The 18,799-nt window shown below is 36.6% G+C and overlaps 1 protein-coding gene across 3 annotated transcripts in view; it reads left to right on the top strand.

Moving 5' to 3' along the window:
* WDR26 (WD repeat domain 26) overlaps positions 1-18,799 on the top strand; it is a 43,794-nt gene that overhangs the window by 14,778 nt on the left and 10,217 nt on the right. For 2 of the 3 annotated variants that reach the window (XM_027122288.1, XM_027122286.1), the window contains exons 7-12: positions 3,605-3,743; positions 9,228-9,368; positions 13,389-13,508; positions 15,677-15,822; positions 16,886-16,964; positions 17,236-17,365. In XM_027122288.1, coding sequence (XP_026978089.1) covers positions 3,605-3,743; positions 9,228-9,368; positions 13,389-13,508; positions 15,677-15,822; positions 16,886-16,964; positions 17,236-17,365 — 755 coding nt within the window. The remainder of the gene's footprint in view (positions 1-3,604; positions 3,744-9,227; positions 9,369-13,388; positions 13,509-15,676; positions 15,823-16,885; positions 16,965-17,235; positions 17,366-18,799) is intronic. The other variant, XM_027122289.1, reaches the window with a different exon arrangement.

Genomic DNA, 18,799 nt, shown 5'->3' with positions numbered 1-18,799 from the left:
GCATAGAAAGCACTCTGAAGTGTTACGTAAGAATGAAAGTTCTTGCTCCTCAGAAATAACCATTGACGATTGGAAGGTCTTCCCTATAATCTTCTAAAAACAAAACAAAACTTTGATTCTGTGCTCTTCCTGGTTATTACTGCCCATCCCCCCCCCCCCCGGCCCCGCCGTAGAGCTAACTTCCTAAAATAGTTGCCTTCCTTACTACTTCTTCACCTTTCAGATCTCTGTAGTATTAGGGTTTACGCAGCCAACACAACACCAGAACTGTTCCTAATGTTGATAAAGAACAACATCTTTATTAAATCCAATGGCTACTTTCCAACCTACATCTTAGCATTTCTATAGCATTTGACTGCTTTGCCGTGAAGCTTTTCCTTTTTCCAGACTCGGTTTTACTCCTGGCTACTCCTCCAGGAAAGAGGTTCCTCCGCTTTCCCTGTCCCTTTAATAAGTTTGTGTTCCAGAACTGTGTTTCTTTTCTCACCCTACTCTTCCTGTTTAGGTTATACTTACATGATTCTAATGACCCCTAGGTCTGGGCTAGAGCTACAGAACTATCTCCTAAGCCTTAGACCTTAATACGACAATGTGGATATTACTCAAGTACCGTAAGTGCAACATCTCAAACAAGAATTTCCCTCTCCTCTCACTTATCCCTGCAAAGTCTGTTTTTCCTATTGAATTCCCTCTCTCAGTGAAAGGCGTCCATCTACCCAGTTTCTCCAAGGAGTCAGCCTTGACTTTTCACTCTGGGGAGACACTAAGTGGGGAGATAGATGTCAGGCACTAACTAAGTCAGTATATATAGTCTTTAGAGTGAGTTGTGCCCTTTATTGCTGAACTGGGAAAATAGAACCTAAATTTTATGTAATTGCTGGTGTTCCTGACTCATCTGAATGTCTTCAGAATAAAAGTTGATATTTTTTATTGTTTGTTTTATTCCCTTTTAGAAACTACATTTTAGCACTGAAACTAGAAAACTGTATTTTCGGAATTAAATCTTAGCATTTAAATCTAAATACCGGCCTTCTTTAATCTCTGGAGAATAAAGAATTGATTATGAAAATATGAACTATAACTTTTTTTTATCTTGATCAGCACTGAAGAAATTTCATTAGATTGTATATTATTTATATTTTTCACAATTCATGCATACATATTTTTGGTGAAATTTGATCAGTAAGGGACAGGAATTTTCTTGTTAAGTAAAATTCTGTGGGATTTTTTCCACCAGCAAACGGTGGAAGAATATTTCCACAGATAGCTGCTTATAAGTATTATTTTTTAGTAAAGGATCATAAAATATTTATAGAGTGTTAAGGTTTAAAATGCTTGATTAAAATGCTACTTTTCTTCAGTTTGATTTGGGAAGGTACTGATATTTTTAACAAATCTTAAAATTTTAAATTTACTTGAAAACAAAGACATAGCCTTTTAATAAACTAGGGGTTGTCAATTAGTCTTTTTAAAAGATTATTTAAGTAATAATAAAATAATGGCAATTTAAATACCACCTTGACATTCAGATACAACTGACTGTCAATAATCTGGTTGCCTTGCACCCTGTAATTTTGATTATGAATCATTCCTTCCTTAAGAACATTTTGCTGCTCTGATTTTAGATATATCTTCATTCATGATCGACTTTAGCCATTTGAATTATTGTGTATTTTATACCTAGATATAAAGTGTTTCTCACTGAATAAATATTGACTATTACCCATAGGAGGGGGAAAAATCATTTTTGATTTAGAAGTACTTATTTGATTGAAATTTTATCCAGCAGTATCTTGAAAAATATGATTTGAAAAATGATATTTGGAAAGAAAACTGACCCTGGAGTCAGCCATAGGTTTAAATCCTAGTTCAATTATTTATCAGTTTTATATATGTTAAGTTACTTGCTCTCCTTGAGCCTCCTGAAAATGGGGCTATTACTTGCCTTGCAAGGTAGTTTTGAGAATTAATGCTACTGTGTGTAAAGCATGTAGCGCAGTCCTTGGCATCTAATAGGTGCTTAATAAATGTAAACTGGAATTGACTATGTTTCAGTTCAGATATAGACTAATATTTTAATATTAAAGCAATTTATAGTTAGTCTAAACGTTTAAAGCAGTCTCCAAGTAGCCAACTGCTAAGGTACATTACCATGTGTGCCAGATAAAGAATATTAATTTAATTTACATATTGCCAGTCAGGCTGGTGAATTGACAGAATATGTTCTTAAATTATAGATTGGTTGGGGGAAAAAAATAGAGAAGACCATTTTTTTAAAACAGACTTAGAAGTTACCCATTAACATTTAAGTAACTTTTTTACAATACAGATCTGTACTGTCCCAACAGTAGCCATTAATTACATGTAGCCATTTAAATGTAAAGGAAAAGTCATTCAAATTAAAATTAAATGAAAAAAATCTAAGTTCCTCAAGTGTGCTAGCCACCTTTCAAGTGCTCACTAGCCACATACAGGTAGGGTTATCAGATTGGACAGTACAGTTATATAATGTGGGTATTATCACAGAAAGCTCTATTGGACAGTCCTGATGTAGAAACTGGAAAAGGATAGAATGGTTTTTAAAAGTGAGTGCTTAATGAGAATAGTCATTCTTAGGATAACTTTATCCTCTTTAACTTAGGAAAGTTAATCATAGAATTCTTTACCCTTAATGTATAAAAACTGCAACTTACAAAGTACTGGCTAAGCGTCAGACTCAGTCTAAATGCTTTACATTCATTATCTCATCCTTGTAAAAGGAATTCTATAACGCAAGTACCCTTGTCTGTCTTTATTTTATGGCTGGAAAAATTGAGATTTAGAGAGATTAAATAAGTTCCCAGAATCACAGCTAGTAAGTGGCCAGGATTTGAACCTAAGTCTCTCAGACTCTACTGCTCCCATTCTTAAGGCTTTACTCTTGACCACTACAGCCTCTACCATGTATTGCTCTTCTCCTGTGCTGTCCCCAAAGTAATACTGGTAATCACTTTTGAATAGCTGTTACATTCCAGCAACTTCAGATGTGTTTCTCATCCTTATAGGAACCCTAAGAACCTTGTTACGTATATATTCATCTCATTTTATAGATGAGAGAACTGAGACTCAGAGGAGTTAAATGACTTGGCAAAGATAATAAAGTTTGTGACCCAAAATTGTCTGGCTACAGTGCCTGTTCTGTTTGTTATGTCAAGTTGCTTTTATATAAATGAAAATGTACATTATTTCTTCTAGAACAACCTGATGCCAGCCCACTTATACAGACAAACATGAAGCCCTGGTTGTTAATTTTTATTTATATGAACTGACTTAATCAGACCAAAAATTCTCTTTAATCTTGAGGGCAGGGGGAAAGGATAAATTGTAAATTGAAGCAGACTTTAGGTTACTGATTTCCCCTGAGATTGCCTGACTAATGTTATAATATTTTCTTTTTCAATATAACCAATATAAATGTGATTCTTAGGATTTACAAATGCATTCATATTTTATTTTGAAAGTTTTTGATCTTCAAAGAAGTTTCATCAGTTGTTTAACCTTTTTCATTATTATTACTCTTAATCTATTTTAAAAGAATAATTATTTGTGGACTTATTTGTTTTAGGAGGCAGTTCCCATGTTATACTCAGCAGATACTTACGGAGCATTGTAATGAAGTGTGGTTCTGTAAATTCTCTAACGATGGCACTAAACTAGCAACAGGATCAAAAGATACAACAGTTATCATATGGCAAGTTGATCCGGTATGTACTCCAGTATGAATGTTTAGATTGCAAAAAGTAGTTTTTAATCTAATTGATTGAGTACATATTTTTAAAGTATGTGTATATAAGTAGCATTCTTTTCCAAGAGCATTTTTTGTCATCTTTGTCATGTCTTATCTCTTTCTGTGTTGTTTAGGTAATATATACAGATTAATATTATCAAAATTGTTGAGCGTTATGTGCTAGGATTGTACTTGGTCTGTGCGTGCATTATCTAGTTTTATCCTCTGAATAACGCTGTGAGATTCTAATATCTCCTGTTTTCCGATGAGGAAACCTAGATAAAAGTTAAATGCCCAGGCCCTCACAGCTTATAAATGGCAGAGTTAGACTTAAATCCAGGAATACTTTTACTCCAGACCTACTGCTCTTAATGTCTCTGCCAGTTTATCTTTGTTAATACTTGATTTACAGATTAATACAATGTCCATTCTGTCACAGGTTAGAAAAGACTCGTTACCATTTTGCCTTCTGAAACCCTTCATTATCTTCTGTAATTTGTGGAACCTCTGTTAAACACCCCCCCCATTTCTCCCCCCTCCCGCAGTGATACATACGAAAAGTATTGTATTCTGGATTTAAAATTCTAAGTTCTCTCTAAAATTAGATTTGTCTTTGTTTATAACCAGGTGACCTACAGATTCGTAGAAATAAGTGTTTCCATTTCTTTCAGCCAATTAAACATTTATCGAGCAATCAAGGAAGTACGTGACTTCAAATACGTTAGGGAGATGTATTTGGTATAGGAGTCATTCACCTAAAATGAGAAATTATAAGTAATCTTATTTTAAAATTTAGAATTAGAATATGATATTAGCCCACAATAAAGTTTTGAACTCTTATGTTGAAAAAATAGAGAAAGGGAGCCATAAAAGGAAATATTTTAAAAAGAAGAGAATCAAATTTGACAGCATACATCAATTCTTGTGTACCTGCACTATGCTATGAATGAAGAAAGGTAAATAAGATCTACCCTTTGTCTTAAATCAGGCATTCTTTCCTTTTATTGTACCATGTACTCCTCTGGCAGTCTGAACCCTGTGGACCCCCTCCTCAGAATAATGTTTTTAAATGCATAAACCAAAACACATAGGAAGCCCAAGTATATATTATATATTAATTACAAAGGAAACCCAATTATATTGAAATATAGTTATCAAAATAGTACAGATACAGTATAGTAATAATGCTGCTTTTTTATTAACATATTCAGTAACAAATTCTAGCAGCAGATCTGATAGCTATAAGAATTTTGAATTAGTAACAAGCATAAATAATATTTTGAGATATCTGCAACAACTATAATATGATGTGAAAATATTTGAGATTTCCATTATTAACAGTCACCTAATATGACCTAATATAATACTTGATACTACCTTGCTTGTTAACTGCCTGCATTCAAGATTGAAGGAAATACTGAACTTCAGTCTGTGGTTAGTGAAAATAAAGGTGTGCATTTTCAAGTACAAGGACTGCTGCTTCTATCCCTGGATGACTCCTTTAGATCTCAGGTTAAGAACCTCTGTGAAAGGAATGCACAGTTTAGAAAGGGGAATTACATACATTGAAATAAGAATCGTACAGTATATGTAAAGTATTGTGAAAGCACCAAGTAGCTTCACAGGTTAGGAGTACCTCATTTGAGGCTTGCTGTGCATAGCACAGGTAGAGACAGGAAAAGGAAGAGAGGGACCTTCCCTTCCTTTCTCCCCACCCCCAAGTAAGAGAATAGGATAACTAAGGCAAAGCGTGGGAAACATGACTAGAAAAATAGGTTGGGATCCAGTCATAGCCTTTGAATACTATTATGAGGAGCATTTTTGTTCAGTAGTTATTTGCAAGATGTCTGAAAAGAAAGCAACAATATCAAAACTTTTTTTATTTTGTTTTTTCTTCTAGCAGCAGTGTGTAAGAGTTCCTTTGGTTTAGCAAGTATTTATTGAGCACCTGCTGTGTGCCAGGCCTTTTGATAGAGAGAAGTCACACTGGGCTCCTGATAATATAGTGTACTGGAACTGGAAAGCAAGGGAAAGTTAAGACAAGTTAAGTCTTGGGTGAAGGAGAAGTAAATAATTATTTAGGCAAAACCAGTTACACCTGGTCCTTGTGTGAAAGATAATGTGGCTGGACATTTGGGCAAAGAGATTTTGTAGACTAGGAGATGAGGTTAATGAAGTAAGTAGCAACCAGGTCGAGGAGGATCTTGCACACTAAGGAGTTCAGACTTTTATGCCAGTGTTTCCCAAAGTGTTTCTGTGAGAATACTGCTTAAGCAAGATGTTAATAGGTGTTATATGTAAAGGGCTTTTATGGCCAGATTAGCTTGGGAAATGCAGAGTTAATGCTTACATTCATAGACTTTGGTATCATGATATTTTATTCTGTCAAATACTATTTGAAAAACTTCTTAAGAAAATTGGTGCTCTTTTGGAACATGTGTTTTGTGTGTGTGTACTTTTAATGGATAGAAAAAAGAATGTATAGAGAACCTTAAGATTTCAATTGATGTGATTCCAATGCCTAGTTTCTTTTAACAGGTTTTCTTACCTTTCCCCCAAAAAGGAATTTTACCCATTCCCCTGCCCAAAATCCAAGCAAAGTTAAGTGGGTTCCATGAACACAGTATTACCACTTGGAATATCTTACTATAGAGATATTGTACTTCAGAAGATACAATATTAATATTCTCATTTGTTTTCAACTTCTTCTTTTACAGTGGTCCCCAACCTTTTTGGCACCAGGGACCGGTTTCGCGGAAGACAGTTTTTCCACGGGTGGGGGCGGGGGGGAAGATGGTTCAGGCGGTGATGCAAGCGATGGGGAGCGACGGGGAGTGACGGGGAGCGGCAGGTGAAGCTTCGCTGGCTCACCCGCCGCTCGCCTCCTGCTGTGTGGCCCGGTTCCTAACACGCTGCAGACCAGTGTCAGTCCAGGGGTTGGGGACCCCTGTTTTACAGCGTTGTATTTTTTAATTAATGTGCATGAAACAGTTTTTGGTATTTTTTTTATTGGAGTGTAATCGCTTTGCCATGTTGTGTTAGTTTCTCCTGTACAACGAAGTGAATCAGCTATATGTATACATATATCCCCTTCCTCTTGGACCTCCCTCCCATCCCCTCCCCCCATCCCACCCATCTAGGTCATCACGGAGCACCAAGCTGAGCTCCCTGTGCTATACTGCAGGTTCCCGCTAGCTGTCTGTTCTACACATGGTAGTGTATTTATGTCAAACATAATCTCCCAATTCATCCCACCCTCTCCTTCCCCACTGTGTCCACACGTCCATTCTCTACGTCTGCGTCTCTCTTCCTGCCCTGGAAATAGGTTCGTCTGTACTATTTTTCTAGATTTCACATATATGTGTTAATATACAATATTCGTTTTTCTCTTTCTGACTTACTTCACTTCGTATGACAGACTCTAGGTCCAGCCACATTTCTACAAATGATCCAATTTCAGTCCTTTTTATGGCTGAGTAATATTCCATTGTATTATATGTACCACATCTTTATCCATTCATCTGTTGATGGACATTTAGTTTTTGAGTTAAACACTTCTGTAGTAGTATTGTTTGTCATTAGTTTAGAAGCAAATCTTTGTGTAGATCTAAAGCACCACTATGAATGAAAGTTTGTTCCTAGAAGATCTTGAACTAGTCCAAAAGAATTGACTTGCTTATTAAATTATGCAAGCCACTTTGACCTAATGATACTGTGATAAAATACTCCATACCTATTGTCATCTTCCCGAAGAAGAATCAGAAGTAATTACATTGTGAACTGTTGAATTTTGTCAAACAAATTCCCAGTCTTGTTTTAGCAGGCTAGTTCCAGACCCATTTCTAACTGCTTGTGGGTCATCACCATTGGAATTTCCCCGAGGCTCAAAACTGGTCTCCATAAGTCTTTAGTCTAGCCAAATTCCTGCTTCCTCTATTCACTGTCTGTATCCATCCTTATCCCCTAAAACAGAAATTTAGAGGTTGTCTTTGAACATTTCTTGTCTCATCCTGTCATGTCAGTTTTACGTCCCATGTATATTTTGATCTGACCTCTTTCAGTCCTGACCATGTTAGTTTAGGGCCTCATTTTTTTGTCTTAACTATATGGCTGCTGTGCTGGCTCATTAGGGGTGTCCTTATCCTGTGTCTCTTCGTTCTGATTCATCTTCCACACTGTTGTATGAGTTCTGTTCCTAAAACCAAGTATATTATATATTCCCAAGCTTAAAAATCATAAGTGGCTCTTCACTCACAGGATAAAATTTAACCCTTTAGCCTAAAATAATGGTGTCAGGTTTTCCAGTCTTGTCACTTGCCACTTCAGTGTTTGCACTATATATAGTTCATCCTGTAAAGCTTCAGAGTCGGGCACCTCAGGTTCCCTGGTATCAACAAAGGCAAGTTTGTAACCTATCTGAACCTTCAGTTCCTTCCCTGAAATACAGGGGAGGAGAATTAATACTTAACCTTTTAGATTTATGAGGTTTAAATGAGATATTGTTTGTGGATAGTGCTATTACTGATCAGCACTAAATAAGTGATAGCTCTGCTGGTGGGAATGTAAAACGGTTCCAACACTTGGAAAACAGTTTGGCAGCTCCTCAAAATGTTTAGCACAGCGTTGGCATATGACCCAGCAATTCTACTCCTACATATAGACCCAAGAGAAATAAAGACAGGTCTGCACAAAAACTCATACATAGTTGTAGCAACATTATTCATAATAGCCAAAAAAAGAAACAATCCAGATGTTGCAAAATACAGTGTAGTCATAAAATGGAATATTATTCAGCAACTAAAAGGCATAAAATACTGTTATATTCCACAACATGGATGAACCCTGAAAACATCATGCTAAGTGAAAGAAGCCAATTACAAAAGACTTAGATGTTGTATGATTTCATTTATATGGAATGTCCAGAACAGGCAAATCCATAGAGTAAGTCGGGTTGCCAGCGCTGGAGGGAGGGAGAATGGGGAATAACTGCTAATGAGTATGGGGGTTCTTTTTGGGGTGATGAAAATGTTCTCAAGTTAGATAGTAGTGATGGTTGCACAATCTGTGAATATACTAAAAGCCACTGAATCATATACTTTAAAAAGGGTGAATTTTATGGTAAGTTATATCTCACTAAAACTGTCTTAAAAAGGAGGGGGTTAGCTTCTATTATACCTGTTTTCAGTTTCCTTGAAAGTCTCATAAGGACAAGGTCTGTGTCATCTTTATTTCCATCTAGCATACAATGCCCTTGTGTGTAGTAGACGCTTAACAGATACTGCAGCAAGAACGAGTCTTTATGAAGCAAGCTGTTACAGCTTCAGTTGGGGGGGAAATTGGTGAAATCTGTGGAAATGTCCTCAGATTTAAATTATATTATCAAAGTTCATCTTCGCAGCTATTTAAGTTCTTGGGACTTTAGGAATTGGAGTTAACTAAGTTGTCTTGTTTTTCCTCCTAGGATACACACCTGCTAAAACTGCTTAAAACTTTAGAAGGACATGCTTACGGTGTTTCTTATATTGCATGGAGTCCAGATGACAACTATCTTGTTGCTTGTGGCCCTGATGACTGCTCTGAGCTTTGGCTTTGGAATGTACAAGTGAGCAGATTTCATCCTTGGTTTAGTCTTTAAAGTATAGTCATACTGCATGTATTCATTATAACTTTATTCATGATCTGTAGACCAGCATCATTCAACCTAAATTACCATGAATGTATCTCTTGTAAAAGATAATTCGTCAAATGGAACCCAGGTGTCCAGATTTATACTAAATTTAAATATTATGTTGAGCATAGTAGCATTTTTGAAAGAATGATCAGCAGGTATTTTTAGGGATGTTGTACTTCGTAGTGTATAATTTGTACTATTTACTGTAGTACTTTGTACCTCAAAAAAGACTTTACAGTTGTTTTACAGTTGCACAGTGGTACACGAAACTTACCTTTCAAGTGTGAAAATATCGACATTATACGAAATTTTCCATTCTGATGGCAATTGCACCATCTCCTTGCCTATATTTAATGTTCCAATCTCGTTTAGTAAATTTAAATTATGTTTTCAGTACTTATTATTAAGGGTTTTATTACGGTTTCTAAATGAAAACTTGAACACTTTATCTGGGGTCCCATTCCATTAGAAAAACTCAGCACTGAGTTCACTCCATTATCTACAGACTCTATTTGGAAACCTTGTAGTTATCATTTAAAATTATTTTTGGGCTTCCCCGGTGGCGCAGTGGTTGAGAGTCTGCCTGCCGATGTGAGGGACACGGGTTCGTGCCCCGGTATGGGAAGATCCCACATGCTGGAGCGGCTGGGCCCATGAGCCATGGCCGCTGAGCCTGCACATACGGAGCCTGTGCTCCGCAACGGGAGAGGCTACAACAGTGAGAGGCCCGTGTACCGCAAAAAAAAAAAAATATATATATATATATATATATATATATATATACACACACACATAATTATTTTTTAAACTTCTATAAGGTGACTGGTTAGGTGATTTTGCGGGAGGGGGTGGTTGTTTGGGGTTTTTTTTTTTTTTTTAATAATGTTTCTTTTCTTTTTTTTGTTTTTTTTTGCCGTGCTGCGCGGCATGCGGGATCTTAGTTCCCCGACCAGGGATCGAACCCCTGTCCCCTGCAGTGGAAGCACTGAATCTTAACCACTGGACCACCAGGGAAGTCCCGTTCTTTGGTTTTTTAACCTCTAGGCAGGTGAATAGTTCAGGCTCTGGGTTTGAGTGTAGAAGTGTAAGTTGAAAGGATGTGGTTTTGAGTTTGAGGACCTATAAGTAAGTTGATTTTTACCAAGAGAGTGAAGCTAGAGCTCCATAGAAGTGACTCATACAATAAGATGGTATAGAGGACAGATGAATACTAAGATGTACCTGAAGATGATGTGCCATAAATCTAATTCTACAGTAAGATTTCTGTTTCAACCCAGCTTTTTATTAAGAAAATTTCCAAACACTGAGAAAGGTTGAAAGATGAGTACAGTGATGACAGTGATGACCTGTATTCCGGCCACCCTAGATTCAACAGATGTTACTAACATTTTGTCACATATGTGTGTACATACCTACATGCATGCATACAAATGTACGTGCTTATATATATATATATATATATATATATATATATATATATATCTCCATACCCAAAACATCTGGAAGTAAATTAAGATGATATTTTACTCCTTAATACTTAAGCACGTATCTCCTAAAAAATAACATTCTCCTACATAATCAAATGCCATTATCTTATCTAAGAACATTAACTTTAATTCTCTCATGTCTAATATTCATTTCATAATTAAAAAATCCTCAGTTGTCCCCAAAATGTCTTTATGCCATTTTTATCAAACCGGTGTTGAATCAGTGTTGTATTTCTGATTGGGCTCGGGGGGTGGCAAAGCACAGAATAGATTGGATGGCTTCTCAATGAAACAGGCTTGAACTGAATCTGACCTAAAAGACAATTTTTTTTTCCATTAAAGTTGTTTTTCCCCCCTCAAAGGGAGGAGAGGTACATAGTCATAATCCTATAATAGAGACTCAATTTATAGTGCCTGTGTAGTCTTCCTTTGAGTCAATTTTGAATTTCTGGACAGTTCAACTATGTTCTAGCTTAACTGTTTTACTGTGCATTACGTTACATAGACTTGTTCTAAAAGAGTGGTTCTTTTAAGTCAGTTTTCAAATTGCTCCTTTGTGTTTTTAGGTAGATTCCTAATTACAGGTTTCCCATGCTACTTGAAAAGTATAGTATTCCTGTGGAATGTTTCATAAGCTGAAATGGCGTAAAGCAGCGGTCCCCAACCTTTTTGGCACCAGGGACCGATTTCGTGGAAGACAGTTTTTCCACGGACAGAGTGGGGGGGGGTGTGGCAGGTAGGGGAAGGGGATGGTTCAGGCACTAACGCTAGCGATGGGGAGCAGCAGATGAAGCTTCCCTCGCTCGCCCGCCGCTCACCTCCTGCTGTGCGACCCAGTTCCTAACAGGCCAGGGACCGGTACTTGTGCGCAGCCCGGGGGTTGGGGACCCCTGGCGTAAAGTGAAGAAGCAGTTACCTTAGGACACATCTTACTAATGGATGCACAAAAGAAATCAAGATAAAGCACAGATGCTTACATAGTTCAAAGCCATGGCAGCTTGATGCTGAGATGCTGAGCACAGTTCCTGGGAAGGAGCTTAGCGATGCCACTCTCACTCTTCAGGGTGTGTGCTGCCTCTGTGACAATTCATTGCAAAACACTGAACACTACCTTCCCTTTTCACGGACTTTTTTTGTAAAAGCAAAAATCCTCTTCAGATGTCTTTTGGTTAGCAAAAACAGGTACTAATGTAGGTCTTTGTGAAAGCCACTTGGCGGAAAGTGAACTTTTGAAAAGCAGGGGATACCTGTAATGGCCTCATACACTCATGGTCCTGAGCATAACAGAGAAAAAGACCATTTCTGCCTTCAGAACTTAGTGTATTAACACATTTGTGAATAGAAAATGCTGAGGATTTAGCTGTTTCATGTGTATTCGTGTTTCTAAACTTTTATTTTTTACCTGTTTATATCGAGCAACCCAAAAAAACAGTGACTTGAGAGCAATAAACAATATGGGAGAAGGATTTAAGATTGCCGAATTTTTTTTTCTTTTTCAGTGTAAGGAAGACATTCTGGTTTTTGTGCCCTTTTTCCTTTTATTACTTGGCCCCATTTCCTGATCATGCACTTTTTTTTTTTTTTTACTTTTGATTACCCATTTCTCACAGGAAAATTATGCCCATGTACTTTTTATTATACCAAGGGCAGCTATTATCTCTCAGATCCTGTTTCTAATCCATGAACAAAATGGACTCAAGACTAAATTAAATGGTATGTGTCTACCTTCTAAGTTGGATAACTTAGAAAAAATAACAGGAGGATATCTGAGGGTTGTAATCAACTAAATAGTCTTGATTAGTTGGGAATGCTTTAAAATGACTGTGCTAAACAGTACAAAAGTTCTTCATTCTTTTCTGTTACTTTTAATTGAAATAAAGTTATATATCAGAAAAATAATTTTTGTTTTTCTCTCCCCATTTTTCCTACTACATTTTGAGCATCTTGAATATGAAGTTTAACATAATTTAGATTGCCTACAGTCTTGGCCTAGTTTAAGGGCATAGTTTTTCTGCCTATTAATCATGTTCTTAAGGAGTTGCTAATTGCATGAACTGTAATTTTAGAATAAAATTTATAAAGAACTATGAACTAAGGAGAAGTGGAAACTCATAAGGAATAGGTATGTAGTACTGGGCATTTCATTATCTTACTTGGGAAAAATCACATGTTTTAATTTATGAATGTAATTGATTTAAGACAAGAGTTCTATTGGAGTTTATCTCATCTCTTCTTTGGATCACATACGCCAGGCTTTGTTTGACTCCTGAGTTTTCCTTCAAGTCCTTAATTTCTCTTCTGAGTGCTATAGTCTCTTTCTATGAGGGCAATTTAAACAGTTTATTTCTCTAATTAGAAGTATTAAACTAACCAGATATCCCAGTTACTATCTTTTTTTTTTCTTTGTACATTTCCTTTAGAAGAGTATCTTGAAGATCTCATCCACAGTTTTATTTCTTTGTAGACGGGAGAGCTAAGGACAAAAATGAGCCAGTCTCATGAAGACAGTTTAACAAGTGTGGCTTGGAATCCAGATGGGAAACGCTTTGTGACTGGAGGTCAGCGTGGGCAGTTCTATCAGTGTGTGAGTATTTAGTGCCCTCTTTCAAATGTTTGCTTATTTAAAAGCAAACTTAGTTTTGTAAAAATAAAGAATTCATTTGACTTGATATCTTTTATAAAATATACTATATGAAGACCTACTTTGCCATCTTTCTAGAAAAGCACTGTCCAATAGAACTTTCTGTGGATTTTTTTTTTAAACTATTTCAAGTGCTTATACAAAATATAGGCTTTGAATTTAGTAAAACATTAAAAAAAATTGTCCTACTAAACATTTTGTTCTTATAAATAAGTTCCTAATGTATAGGGACAAAAAGGTTTAGTATTTAATTTCTTTGGGTTTTTTTAGCCCTTTGGAATTTTTTGTATCCAAAAAAAAAAGCTGAATTTCATGAGGAGACTGTCTTTAAATATTTGAGGAATAAAAGTGATGATGAGTGTTACCAGAAAACTTTGCGGTCTTGATTGGAGGTATCTTCTAATCATTACCTGCCCTGTTAATCTTGGAGTGTTGGGATAATAAAAATTAATAGGTAAAAAGTCTTATGACAAGGTAGATTGTGATACAAATCCCGTGTCATCACTCTGTATCTAGATTCCACATCTCATATCACTACCTAGCGTGGTTCTAGTAGGCCCGTCTAGATTTTTAAAACTAAAATAAGATAATAAATCCCATCAAATCATTCAATGTAGGTCATTTATCATAAAGACTTTTATGTAGCCACTACAAATTATCAATTTCACTAAGCTGGCTGCTAGACTCGTGGAACCTAGTGTCATATTCTCTCAGCATGGTTGTAAGCCATTTCTTTCTTTTTTTGTTTGTTTTTTTTCCAGTTGTCCCAACACTCTTTATTGATATACCCATGATTTTCCAATTCTTTTTTTTTTTTAATTTATTTATTTATTTTATTTTTGGCTGTGTTGTGTCTTCGTTTCTGTGCGAGGGCTTTCTCTAGTTGCGGCGAGTGGGGGCCACTTCATCGCGGTGCGCGGGCCTCTCGCTGTCACGGCCTCTCTTGTCGCGGAGAACAGGCTCCAGATGCACAGGCTCAGTAGTTGTGGCTCACGGGCCTAGTTGCTCCACAGCATGTAGGATCTTCCCAGACCAGGGCTCGAACCCGTGCCCCCTGCATAGGCAGGCAGATTCTCAACCACTGCGCCACTAGGGAAGCCCCTAATTCTTTTAAAAAGTTATTTCAAGTGGTCAATACCATTGTTATATACTAATTTAGCATTTTATTTCTGGACTTTCTCTCCATGGGCTAATACTTTACTGCATTGATTGATTGATCTAATTGACATATAACATTATATTAGTTTCAAGTGTACAACATAATGATTCAGTATTTGTATGTATTATAAAATGATTACCACAATAAGTCTAGTTAACATCCATCACCATACATAGTTACAAGAATTTTTTTTTGTTATGATGAGGATTTTTAAGATTTACTTTTAGCAACTTTCACATATGCAATACAGTATTATTAACTATAGTCACCATGCTGTACATTTTAGCATTTAAGCCATTAGTTCTTAATTCCCTGTGTTCAAGACGCATATATGTTTCTGCTGACTTTGCCATCCCATACATTGTTTAAACCTTCATGATACAGGACTTTGGTAGTTCCCTAATCTGTAAAATGGGAATGGGAATGCCTCTCAGAGCTCTGAATGTTCAATAAGATAATGATCCTAAGAGCTTTGCTCAGCACGTTACAGACTTGGTGGCTTTTTAAAAAATGTCATAACAGATTCCTAAGTTCTATAAAGTTATAATTAATGTTTTAGTAATTGTTTTCCATATCATAACTTGTGAATATTACAGGACAAGTCCCAGTATAGTGAATTTTAAAGGAATGTTTGAATTCTTTTCCAAAAGTTGTGAGACCTTAAAACTTAAGGATTCTTTCTTTCTTTGTATTTATTGTACTTATCTGTGCATGGTAGGTTATTGAAGGGAAGATAGATTTACTAAGATTCTCCCCCTCCCCCTTAGGTATTGTAATGAAATTTGACCTATATTCAAATTCTGATGATTAAAAACACTTATGGAACAATTAGGTTGAGATCAGTCTCAGGAAAAGACAAACATTACAAAAAGATATGCTAAGAGATTCTTTTGTTTTTGTTTGCTTTCTGAGTGCTGTTAAATAATGGAGTTAATAGTAATTTTCTCCTCAGGATTTAGACGGTAATCTTCTTGACTCCTGGGAAGGGGTGAGAGTGCAATGCCTTTGGTGCTTGAGTGACGGGAAGACTGTTTTGGCATCAGATACACACCAGCGAATTCGGGGATATAACTTCGAGGACCTTACAGATAGGAACATGTAACTATATTTTGTATCCATTAAACAACAGTTATCTGATTTATGTTAAAATAAAAGTGTAGTGGAACTTACTTCTTCAGAAAAAGTTTTTATTATGGTTTTGGTTTTGGTTTGATTGGTAATTTGGGTGGATAGTCAGGTGGTGCTTAGTAATTATTAACTCAGAATCTTTTTATTGATTGAAATATAGTATATAATAGCGAATACAGACAAAATTTGTGATACTTAAGCTAGAACATTTTGTATTTTGATAATTTGAATGTGTTGATTCTTTTTTTTTTTTTTTTTTTTTTTTTTTTTTTTTTTTTTTTTTTTTTTTAACATCTTTATTGGGGTATAATTGCTTTACAATGGTGTGTTAGTTTCTGCTTTATAACAAAGTGAATCAGTCATACATAAACATATGTTCCCATATGTCTTCCCTGTTGCGTCTCCCTCCCTCCCACCCTCCCCATCCCACCCCTCCAGGCTGTCACAAAGCACCGAGCCAATATCCCTGTGCCATGCGGCTACTTCCCACTAGCTATCTACCTTACTGCGTTTGTTAGTGTGTATATGCCCATGACTCTCTCTCGCCCTGTCACAGCTCACCCTTCCCCCTCCCCATAACCTCAAGTCCGTTCTCTAAGAGGTCTGCGTCTTTATTCCTGCTTTACCCCTAGGTTCTTCATGACATTTTTTTCTTAAATTCCATATATATGTGTTAGCATACGGTATTTGTCTTTTTCTTTCTGACTTACTTCACTCTGTATGACAGACTCTAGGTCTATCCACCTCATTACAAATAGCTCAATTTCGTTTCTTTTTATGGCTGAGTAATATTCCATTGTATATATGTGCCACATCTTCTTTATCCATTCATCCGATGATGGGCACTTAGGTTGTTTCCATCTCCGGGCTATTGTAAATAGAGCTGCAATGAACATTTTGGTACATGACTCTTTTTGAATTTTGGTTTCCTCAGGGTATATGCCCAGTAGTGGGATTGCTGGGTCATATGGTAGTTCTATGAATGTGTTGATTCTTAGTATGTTTCTTTTGACAAATTATTTTTTGGTTACAGAGTACAAGAAGATCATCCCATTATGTCTTTTACTATTTCAAAGAACGGCCGATTAGCTTTGTTAAATGTAGCAACTCAGGTGAGTTTATTAGCATAATTCTCAGAAAAATTTAGCTTAGTTAAAGTTTATTGTGATTTTTAGTATATATAAACAAGTATTTCTGTGAATTCTTAAATTTCAAATGTGTTTGATCCTTAAGTTTGTAGAGTCAACTCGAAATTTTTCAGTTGGCATTTCGCATAAATAGAAAATGAAAATGTTCATCAGGCAAAGGGATAGTCACAGGTAACTTTTTAAAATTGTTTTGAGTTGAGTTAGAATAAATACCTGAATTCTCTTTTGCTTACAGGGAGTTCATTTATGGGACTTGCAAGACAGAGTTTTAGTAAGAAAGTATCAAGGTGTTACACAAGGGTTTTATACAATTCATTCATGTTTTGGAGGCCATAATGAAGACTTCATCGCTAGTGGCAGTGAAGGTAAATTGTGTCTCTGTTGGTTCACATATATTGATGGACTGAAAGTTCTATAATTCTCTCAACTTGTGAACATAGTCATGTCTCCAAACAAATTCAAGATGTTAAATCAAAAATTGTATGAGCTGTTTATCCAGTGCACTGTTAATTTCCTTTTCTTGGAATGATTTGAGTCCTCCTATTGTCACAAATTAATAGTGCCTATTTTGGCTTATGTGGAGGTGTGTTTAGTGCATGTGGGAAATCAAGATTTAGTTAAATCTTTATTCTCTCGTATGTTGACTTTTTTTTAATAGATTTATTTTATTTATTTATTTTTTGGCGTTGGGTCTTTGTTGCTGCGCACGGGCTTTCTGTAGTTGCAGCTAGTGGGGACTCCTCTTCATTGCGGGGTGTGGGCTTCTCGTTGTGTTGGCTTCTCTTGTTGAGGAGCATGGGCTCTAGGCGTGTGGGCTCAGTAGTTGTGGCGCATGGGCTTAGTTGCTCCGTGGCATGTGGGATCTTACCGGACCAGGGCTCGAACCCGTGTCCCCTGCATTGGCAGGTGGATTCTTTTTTTTTTTTTTTTTGCGGTACGCGGGCCTCTCACTGTTGTGGCCTCTCCCGTTGTGGAGCACAGGCTCCGGACGCGCAGGCTCAGCGGCCATGGCTCACGGGCCCTGCTGCTCCGCGGCATGTGGGATCCTCCCTGACCAGGGCACGAACCCGCGTTCCCTACATTGGCAGGCGGACTCTCAACCACTGAGCCACCAGGGAAGCCCGGCAGGCGGATTCTTAACCACTGCGCCACCAGGGAAGCCCCACTATTTTTTCATGAGACTGATGGTTTTCAGATGTTAGTAGGTAGTATCTTAAAAATCAAGGTTAATTGTTTTACCTGATCTTGGACAAAATTGACTATAGTTAGATCTTCAGTGTTTCTTTAGTGACCAAAGAAAATAATTTAGGATTCTTATGGTCTCAGAGAAGCTGAAATTACAGAATTGTGTCTACTACCTTTTTGAATAAACTTCTCTGGTCTAATAACATTGGTATTTCAGGCAGGCATGTGCCTAAACTAGTCAGTCTGATTTAAAATAGAAATTGTTTAAAATATGCAAGCACAAGTAAGTGAGGCAGTATTAAAATTTGGTGTACGTTTTAAGGTGATGAAACATAAATAATGGCAAATTATTGAAAATTTTCATTCAACACATTTTCTTGAGTACCCACTATACTGTTCTAGTACTGTAGCAGCAAATTATTTAAGTCATTTTTTTAAAAACTGAATCTCGTTTTCCAAGGTAGACCAAGGAACTGGATTATGTTGGTAAACACCTGGTAATGTTCAATTACTGTGTAAGATGTTTCTGTTACCCATTTCTTGACAAAAAACTGATCTCAGTAGCTAAGAGGATCACAAAATGACACGAGTTTTTCCTTTGTGTATAAGATATT

The sequence above is a fragment of the Aethalodelphis obliquidens genome, unplaced genomic scaffold (assembly GCF_003676395.1).
Source record: "Aethalodelphis obliquidens isolate GAN/ISIS:26980383/991018 unplaced genomic scaffold, ASM367639v1 scaffold24, whole genome shotgun sequence".
Taxonomy (NCBI): Eukaryota; Metazoa; Chordata; class Mammalia; order Artiodactyla; family Delphinidae; genus Aethalodelphis; species Aethalodelphis obliquidens.
Note: the sequence above shows the minus strand (reverse complement) of the source record. Positions and strands in the feature narration are given on the sequence as shown.